We start from the raw sequence: 10,420 nt of genomic DNA, 5'->3' as shown, positions 1-10,420 counted from the left end.
CTTTCGATTCTTTAGATTTTTTTAAAGGTTTAATCGACAAAAATACTGGAAATTTTACATTTTTAAAAGGCTCAACAAAAATACTGAAAAGTGTTTAAATTTTTAAATATCTAAAATTTTAATAACAATTAAAAAAAAATGAGTCGCTTTTTTGGCAATAATACCCTTGGGCCTTCGGGAGGTAAAACAGTATAAAAGTCAAATAGTCGAAAAAGTCAAATTAAACGTCAGGTGAATTTTGGTAAATAGCTTTTTTCGTAGCTCTTTCGACTTTTTCTTAATAACTCTCTTCTTTAAAAAATATAATTTTGGTGCACGTAAATTTAGCTGGATAAGTATTTGCATTTTGTCAGCTCCGTTTGAAATTTTTTCCTTTATATTTTATGTTGCAATAAAAATTGCAAAATTAATTTAATGACGAATAAAATAAATATGGTTAACTTAATAATCTAAACCGTTAAGGCTGCGAATCTTTCTAATCTAGTTAGTAACGCTAACCCAAGATACCTTGCTATGGGCCATGGTACTGCAATTCTATCAGTAAAAAAAAATACAAATGTTAGCCGACCTAGTGTTTTGCTTATTAATGACTTTTTTTTTTTATCTGCGGACAAGAATGTGTGTACTGCGAACCTGCACGCAAAATTTTTAATTTTTGCAAGTTATTTTTGATGCTACTACAATTGCGTTTTTAAAAAGGTGAATTAAAAGATAAGAACAAACCAGCTAAAATTATACAAATAAAAGTTATTTTTGAAAAATATTCAGATTAAAAAATATCCTTTCATATGAGACCAAACCAAAAAAGGAAAATCTGTGACATCACGAAGAAAAATATAAGGAAATTTTCAAAACGAAAAATGTGCTTGGTAAATCAAATTTATGTAGGATAATTTTATTCCTTAAATAAGGTGCTCAATAGTTTATACAAGATAGAATCTTATATACAAGCAATCATTCATATATTTCTGATTAAGGCCTAACAATCAAGGAAATTTACAAATAGTTTGAAACTAACTTCAAGTAAAAACCTGATGAAAATGATTTCAAATAATATTAAATGATAATAATATTAATAATGATAACGATTAGAATAATAATAATGTAACTATAATAATGATAATAATTGGAAAATTATCAACACCAATTATAAAAAAAATTATAATAAAGGTATACCACTAATGAAAAGTGGATAGGGTGGGGTAATCTGGATAGAATTTTAGATATATTCTTTTTAGTTAATAACCACCATAAAAACTTTTGTTACTTTTCTTTACATTCAGGGAGTACACAATTACTTCACAATGAGTAGAGCATTGTCTTTAGGGGCCATTCATTTATTACGTGAGCAAAAATCTCGAGGTTTCAACCCCCCCTCCTTTGTTGCACCTCGTACATTTTTATACTCTCTCCCCTCCTACATGCAAACGTACGCTTGGTGGTCTTACCCCCTCCCCACGGTGGTCTTACCTTCCCCTCCCTCCAAGTTTCATTTGCTCGGTGGTCTAACCCCTACCCCAATTTCATTCACGCTCACAAACGTGATCACTTTTTTGCGCTGTTTAACCTTTATAAACTTAGCCGAATATGAACGTGAGCGGCGTTCACGTTTTATTAATGGGCAAGTAAACCTTAATTTTTTGCGTTTGTGTACATACATGTTGGACCCTCCCCCTTTCCCACCCCCATACGCACTCATACGCAAATTACTCAATTAGGACACCCCCTACCCCAGCGGTGCGTACGTAATATTTTTTTTTTTTACATTTATTTAGTTTACATTTGTTGTCGTAGTAAATAAATTACTTTCACAAATACAAACAAGGTTTCTGAAAGAAGATCGTATATATATGGATGGCCCTTTACAACGTCCCATAAGGAATTCCAGAAGACTTTGATACATTGTATACTGGCTACCCTTCTTTAACAAGCTGTATGGCAATCATTAATTTTCTGTGATCGTATGTACCAAGTCTTGCGTTAATATTCACGATGCATAACAGTTTAATTCAGTCTTATTATTTTATCTAAATTATTATAAAATAAACTTTAATACTATAAAATATAAAATTTAATTATAAAGTAAATAGGAATACAAAAATAAAATATAAAGCATTTAGATGAGAGCTAAAGTTTTACTCTAACCATTCAAGGAAATTTGAACTATGATGTTAATGTAAATAGTTCAGTAGCATTATATAAAACTATTATATGTAACTTAAAAATATGTAATACTATATTAAAAGTGAGCATAAGTGCATAAATAAATGTCACGTAGCTTATGATTTTGTAATAAAATTCTATAATGTTAGTAGGATTTTATATATTTTATATATATCCATTTTACCTGTATATCCATTTTACCACATTTTAGATTATTATTTATTTATTAATATGGGTTAGAGAACTTAAAAGAAAAGTTTTGCATGTTGTTACACCATGGTCCAACTAATAAATTTATATCATTAAACTTGCCTAAGTAATATTTTGTCTGCAGGCAAAAGCTTTAAAACGTAATGTTTTTATATTTTTTTCAAAATAACATGTTTTACATTTTAACTATTCATTTAAATCAAATATAAACATTGTTAATGCAATAAAAAGTTAATTATGTGTGTAAACTGTTGGTAATTTTCAGGTTTTAGCATTATGTATATATAACTTACTCCATGCATACTTATTGATTATATCCATATTACCCTAACTATCCATATTACCCCACCCTACCCTAATTCTTATTTGTGGAGTCATAATGCATCACAACGCCCTTATGTTGAATTTCAGTCATCTAGGATTTCTTTGACACACACATTTGTTTAAAAAAATTTACTATTGATAAAATTTTGGTATCATCAGCGCATAGCTTTGAAATGTTTTTAATTGTATCTGGCAAATCATTAATGAAGACAACAAAAAGGAATGGTTCAATGACTGAACCCTGGGGCACACCACAAAAATATCAACCCAATGAGAGACAATGTCACCCTTAACTCCGCTCTGTTTCCTTATTACTAATCTGTCTTCTCTCTGTCTCTTTCTTTGAAGATCCATTTCAGTATTAACCCATCAATACCATAAGCTTTTAGTTTTAGTAACAAACTGTTATGAGCAACTGCATCAAACGCCTTTGTGAAAATAAGTAGAACAACATCAACTGAAGTATGATTTTCAATGTTTAATGTTATAAAGTCAATTGATTTCAATAGATTTGTTGGGAATGGTTTTTTCTTTATGAACCCGTGTTAATGTTAGCAAATTGTATTTTTTTTTAAAGATTTCATCTTCGTTTAGAATAATACCTTCTATTATCTTGCTCACTTCTGAAGCAAAAGCAATTGGTTGATAACTAGCCTCAACTGCTTTGTCATCTTTTTTAAAAAGATGAGTTGAATTTGCAGAATTAAATTGAATTTTAAGTTGACTTGAAACTAATGATTCTTTAAAAATTAATGTTAAAAGAAGTGTAAACGCCTCAGAAAAATTCTTTAGCATGACAGGGTAAAGCGTATCAGGTCCAAAGGTTTCATTTCATTTTTAAGAAATTAAAAAGTATTATCAAGTGTCCTCTAGTCGTTTTACCAAGCACAAATTGAGTATCTATTGCACACATTCCTTATATGATATAAGTATAAGCATATAAATATTTGGAGCTTTATGTCTAGAAGTTAGCTTAAACACCAAAAATATTTTTTATCAAACATTTAAGCCAAAAAAAATGGTAGAGATCTTTTTTTTTTTTGCTTAAATGTTTGATAAAAAATATTTATAACCAGTGGCGTTGCTGGGGTTGGTGTCACCCCTCTAGACTTTCAGGATCCTTTAGAAAAGTTGGGGGCATACAAAATACAATCTTTTGATCTTGGGTGCAAGATTTTTGTGTAAAAGGAAAAAACAGTAGAGTTGTTAATAAATTAAATATATTTCAAAATAGTTATAACATTTCAAGGAAATTTACAATAGTACAAGTACTAATATAAAGTAAATACCTGAATATACAACATAACATTATAGTCAATGATGAAAATAGTAATAGTAACTGATAACATTAATACTAATTATAACAATAATAATAATAATAACAACAATAGTAATAATAATAATAACAGTAACAAAATGATAACAATTATAATAAAAGGAGAATTTCATAAATAAGGACAATAACAGCAGCAATAAAGATTTAGTAAATAATGACAGCGACAACAAGCATTTAGTACGAAGTAGAGAATGGTTGAATGAAAAGAGATAAATAGATAAATGGAATACTACATTTAAAAGCTGAGAATCTTACTAAACTCAACCCAGCAGACTTAAGTAAAAGTTTTCTAATGCTGTTTAGGATTTTTTTTTGTTAAAAGTTATATTCTAGCCAATGAAAAGCCTAAACTTCTAACTGAAGTTTATGCAAGGAAAATACATTCAATATATGATGAAAAGATATGAATCGGTAAATGTTAAAAGGGCAGAAGTCACATATTTTTTTAAATTAACTTTTTTTTTTAATTATATATTCAAATGACAGTTTTATCATTTTGTGTTAAAATGGTGTACTTCCTGTACAGTGTCTGAAAGTTTTGGTTTTTTGTTAAGTTCGAACTTCATTATTTTTAAGCTGTATATGAAAAATCACAAGGGACAAAAATCTATCAGAGATCCATGCTGGTAAGAGGTAGTACACAAATAATTTTAAATTTAATAATAGGCCTATGTCAAATTGTATTTATTCGTCCGTAATTAGTTGGATATATGCTCACTAATTTACAGTTGGCCTATAGACCTAGACTCGTGATTGCTTATTTAGGTTGTAAATATTTGTAGGCCTAAGACAATAGAACGAAATTTTAATGGTAATCTACAATCATTTATCGTATATTAACTTCACTCCATTTTTTTTTACTAGGCTAGGCCTAGCCTATTACTAACCAAAATACCTGCGCAAAAGCTATTTTAGGCAGTTAACGATTAGTAAAATTTATATTCATGATGTGAAGAGAAATGTTGCGACACCCTACCTTTACCATGAGAGGCAGGCTAGAAAGTCTCTAAACGAAACTTGATGCTTTCTTTTGCACTATCTGTCTACCAGTTCTCAAAAGTATAATAAAACCAACTTTTATATCGATAATTACGGGGGAAAAATAAAATCATTGCTTTTCCAAACTTTTTATGGCGCTTACTGACAATTAATGGATTGAAAAAGTCAACCAATTTTTCCCAATCAGAGGCCACAGCTTTTTGAACATTGGCCATGACTTATCGATTATAAAAAGAGAGTTAAGAAGGCATGACAGAGTGTACAGCGTTCAAGAAATAAAAAAATTATATCAAAAAGTTGTTATCAAAGAAAGTTTTTAGTGGTTAATGTAGAGAGTTCATCTCTGTTTTTACGGTGTTAAAATTGGTGGCCAGTTCACTATAAAAGAAACGTTACCTCGAAACAGTTAGTAAACCAAGAAACCAACAAACTCAATTTGCAATAAGCAAATTTCGCCATTTTCAATAAGATTGTGAAATTATAGGTCATTGTAAAGCCAGTGAAATTATTAATGGTATTGTCAAACATACTTTTGAGATGAGAAAAAATACTCTAGAAAATGTAAACCTGCCAGAACAACTTATTTATCCAAACGGAAAAATTCTAATAAAATCTGCTAAATTGAATGACTTCAGAAAATGTGTAAAGTATGTCCCATATGATCACATTGACTTTTATAACAAACTACTATAATGGCCTACAGCAGAAAGCAGTGATGACGAAAAGAAGCTGTTGGGGAAAATGATTGAGCAAAGCTGATAAAATTTATGTAATAGATTTTCTTTCCTTATATTTTTTTGTTAAAATTTGTAAACAATTCATAAATATAGACTTTGTGAAGATTTATTCCGGTTTATGACATCATTTTCTATAGCCCCAAATTAAAATAAGCAGTAATTATTTGTTAAGTCCATAGCGCTAATCGGTTTATAGGTTCTTTAAAAATAAATATAAAAAAATATATGTTTGCTTCGATGTTCAAAAGCATTATCCCCTTCAAAAAAAAATTATTACTAAGGGAGTATTGCGGTTTTTTTAGTTTCCCGATAGTTTACATTGTTGGACTTTTAACATTTACCGATTCATATATACATAAACCAAATAGAAGAATGTGCTATTGTCATAGTTATATTTTATAATATATTTATAATATATCATAAAATATTTTAATATTACTTGGTAATCACAAGAAAATCAGTGGTAATAAAAATAGATATGATTTTATTGAAAAAATCTTGCTTTGAGGCACCCAGGCACCGAGGCGCTTTTCACGTGTTGACGGTGAACACCAATAGTAATAATAATAATTTATCTATTACGTCATTATGCACAAATTTTACAATGTTACTTTACAGTTTTTTTCTAAATCTGATTGGGCTTTTTTCTAAATCTGATTAGTCGAGTAAAAAAAGATGTATGATTAAGTTTCTTCGTGAAGTTGAAATAGATGAAAAAAACAAACAATTTTTTAACTAATAATATTATACAAAAGTATGAAATTACCACATTGTGGTAGATATCAAAACTGACAAAAAAACTAAGGATGTTATTTAGTTTGTATATATGAACTTATTGCAAAGATAATATACAAAAAATATATAATAATGTAGAACGGTTTCTTGATGACAAGACCACCGATCTTATGCAAGTTTCCCACGTTCTTTAAATAATGATGACTTGTTTCAATATAATTTTTGTATATTACAACATTTATGGATTTTTATTATGTGAAATATTTTGTCAACGATTTCATGACGAATTGCTATTGATTAAAGAAGAAATATATATATATATATATATATATATATATATATATATATATATATATATATATATATATATATATATATATGTATATATATATATATATATATACAGAGGCGATTGTACGATTAAAAAGGAGGAGGGGGAAGGGAATCTTTAAAAAGTACCGACAGGTTAAAGGATAAAATAAAATAAATCAAAAAGGCCCTCAAAACTAAAATTCACCCGACTGACTTGTGTTAAATACCCGACTAAACTCGTGAAAAAACAGACTATAACTTGAAAATCTTTAGGGTGGGTGGGTTTTTTGGTTGGAACACCCCTACGCCCACCTCTAAAATCGCTTCTTTCTCTAAATAAATAAATCAATAAATAAATAAATATATATATAAATATGTGTGCGTGTGCGTGTGCGCGTGTGTGTGTTTAAATTTCATGCTATTGCAACCATTAGGTGAAGTATAAATACTATTTTTTCTGTTAAAATGATTATATACAAATGAAACTAGTTATGTAAAACTTAAGATAAAAAAATGTACATAAAAACTATTGTTACAAGCACGTGTATCTAATCTTCAGGCTTGTTGTTGCTTAATAGGAATTTATTTTCGTGACGACATTTGGAAATTGACTCCATTTTATATATACGTTGCAATACATGAATTGCACAAATACGTCATAGGATGTGATGAATTTATTCACGAAGTGGGCAATCGCATTATAATGAGAAAAGCTTATTCCATCAAAGTGCTTGTTTTTTTGCAGAAATCATATTTTAACATCCAATTATTATTTTTGTGCGAATTCTCTTGAGCGCCCAGAAGATTTTTTTGTTGTTTGAAATTTATATTTTAAAGCAACTCCTTCTAAAAAAGTAGGTTCATGTTTATTTCAAATAAAAATATTTCTGAGTTAAATTGCGTAAATTGGAGTCTAAAAACAAAAGTACTCCAAAAAGCTTTTCCCTTTTCCAACGCAAGAGAAACGAGTTAAATTATTTAGTTTTACTGCCTTTTTCAAAAATTAAATTTATCAACAGGTTTTTAATTTAATCTAATTATATTTAGTGTTTAAAAGTAATGACCTTGTAAAATTTGTTACCCCTTTATTTTACGGAGGACGTTGCAACAAAAAATAGAAAGAAGAAGCTAAAATGTTAAAGGTTGCCATGGAAATAAAAAGTGTCTTGTTTGATAAAACCATGGGATGTTTTATCAGAGATATTGTTTAGCAAAGATATTGTTTTGTCATTTTTTAGAATTTATATAAACAAGTTATATACAGGTTTTTCAGGTATGCAAGAGAATATCCTTTTCTAAAACGGTTAAAAAGTTTACTAATTTTCTTAGAAAAACTATTTTAAAATGCAACACGGTTCAATATTTAATTATTCATTCAACTACAATTTTCTACATTTAAAAGTAACAAGCATCAAAAAATATTTCTTCAATACATTGTTTTGAAAGCTAAAAAGTTTAAAGTAACAACCACAGATACTAAATATAATAGAAATAATAATAAACACAATTGAGGTTTATCTATTTTTAATACTTATCTAAAAAATTTAAACACATTCTCATACTCAAAATAAAAAACTGCCAGACAGAAAAATTGTCTGAGAAGGTCTCAACTTGGTTTTGTTTGATAGAGTCCATCAAACAAGCAAGCATTTGACTGCTCGTTAAACTTTAAACCTGCAGGGCATATAACACATCCTTGTGTAACCCCCTTCCAACAACCAATATATTGAAATGGATTTCCGGCACCGCCATTTGAAACGTTATCAGCAATATTTCCAGAAAAATTAGGTCCTTTGTTCGGACAGGCATCTGGACAAGGAAAAGTAGATTGTGGTTTCCATGCTTTTGTTGTGTAACAAGAATCTGAAAGAAAGTTGCAAAGTATTATGGGATTATAATTTATACATTTACTTTTAATACAGTTAGTTTTGTAAAACGCAATTAATGTGTCCCATCTAATAATCAAACAAAACTATTTTTCATTAATAATCAAACTTATTAATGAAAAATAGTACAGCTGTGATTTAAAATATAATTTATATATCACTGTTTTGTTATGGTTTTGTACCCGGAAAAAATTCAATTTTATACTTCTAAACATATTATTTTTAATTATTTGAGTATTATTTATTTATTAAATTTATTTACTTATGTGTATATATATATTACAAAATGTATTAAATTTTAAAATTATAAAAGAATAAAAACGAGTTTTTTTGATTGTAAAACAAAAGTACTACCATCTTTTTTGTATAAGCATTGATTGCAAGCTTGGCTAAAAAACAAACTTTGAGGCCAGCAAGATTGACAAGAAGCTATACCATTAGAACATTGAACAAAATCGTGTGGGTATCCAGCTATGGCATAATTTCCGTCGGACAAAGAAATGCAAAGACTTTGTGGGCCTATATCAAGAATTTTTAATAATTTCATTAAATAGTTAATATATATATATATATATATATATATATATATATATATATATATATATATATATATATATATATATATATATATATATATATATATATATATATATATATATATATATATATATAGACACACACACTTACACACATATATTCATAAATATAAAATACAATGTAATTACATGGTGGAGCTACGGGTGTCGGCCCACGCTTTGACGGAACAACATTTGTACTGCTTTGAACATCAACGGTTGCATCTGAAGTTGCTTCAGCGGTGCTGTCAGGTATTACTATTTCATTTGAAGTTGTTTCTAAAGATTCAGTGGTAGGCTGAATTGTACCATTTGGTTCAGTCGATGATATTGTTTCATCTGCTGGTGGTATTGGCTCAGTAGCGGTACTTGTTGAATCTGCAGTATCAGCTGCATTTTGTGTAGTTGGATTTTGTGCTAAAACTTTACAATAGTTGAAAAAATTTATATTTGAGTTAAAAATTGTTATTAAAATGTTATTAAAATGTTGAAATCAAAATGTTTTTAAAAATTAACTTCTCTAATAATTTAATTTGTAAGAAATAAAATTACCTAAACACAAAAACAGGACAAATAACATGAAAAACATAGTATTTTGCATGATCTTCAGTTTTTTCTTTAGAGTTTACACTAAAAAGATTTCTTGTTGGTCCAAAGTCAGTTTTATTAAAAGTCAAAGATGGGCAGTTTTTATACAAGGCGTTACATAACAACTTGGTGACATTGTGGCTTCTTTTCGCTAAATACATAATCCATTCAATGATCAAATGCCGGTAAAATAAATTTTTAAATCTTCTAGTAATTGCAAAAAAATTCCAAATAATTAGGGATGAATAACTTTGCCGGAATTGCGTGACTTTGCAACCAATTTGCATTAATTGGACAAAAAACTATTTTTGACAACATCTTTATTGTTCATATTAGTCTCCTTTACGTCAGTATGATTTACTGGACTTACTGTGCTATTTTTGTATCTATTATTGGTACTTCTTTTTTTTATTTTTTTATTTTTTGCTTTCTACATTGAACTTTTTTTTACTATTAACAATTTAAATAAAATTTTTTTGATAAACATAAATTGTTTATAGTAAAGTTTTTTTCAAAAAAAGTTATTGCAGGAAAAAAGTTTAAATGTTTAAAACC

General features: G+C 28.2%; 1 protein-coding gene across 1 annotated transcript; it reads right to left on the bottom strand.

The window, feature by feature from the left end:
- Positions 1–8,235: 8,235 nt before the first annotated feature.
- On the bottom strand, positions 8,236–9,917 carry LOC136077008 (uncharacterized). Its single transcript, XM_065791199.1, has 4 exons — positions 9,830–9,917; positions 9,428–9,700; positions 9,057–9,221; positions 8,236–8,679 (listed from the first exon to the last, which is right to left on the bottom strand). Exons 1-4 carry the CDS (start codon positions 9,876–9,878, stop codon positions 8,423–8,425), a joined length of 744 nt encoding a protein of 247 aa, XP_065647271.1. The 5' UTR covers positions 9,879–9,917; the 3' UTR covers positions 8,236–8,422.
- Between the last annotated feature and the right edge of the window lie 503 nt (positions 9,918–10,420).

The sequence above is a fragment of the Hydra vulgaris genome, chromosome 02 (genome assembly GCF_038396675.1).
Source record: "Hydra vulgaris chromosome 02, alternate assembly HydraT2T_AEP".
Lineage (NCBI taxonomy): Eukaryota > Metazoa > Cnidaria > Hydrozoa > Anthoathecata > Hydridae > Hydra > Hydra vulgaris.
Note: the sequence above shows the minus strand (reverse complement) of the source record. Positions and strands in the feature narration are given on the sequence as shown.

What these genes read in the sequence shown, in the direction of transcription:
- LOC136077008 (XM_065791199.1), bottom strand. Translation starts at nt 9,878, where the DNA reads ATGCAAAATACTATGTTTTTCATGTTATTTGTCCTGTTTTTGTGTTTA. An exon ending in TGTCCTGTTTTTGTGTTTAG is followed by an intron (nt 9,701 to 9,829) that starts GTAATTTTATTT and finishes ACTATTGTAAAG; the next exon opens with TTTTAGCACAAAATCCAACT. An exon ending in GACACCCGTAGCTCCACCAT is followed by an intron (nt 9,222 to 9,427) that starts GTAATTACATTG and finishes TTCTTGATATAG; the next exon opens with GCCCACAAAGTCTTTGCATT.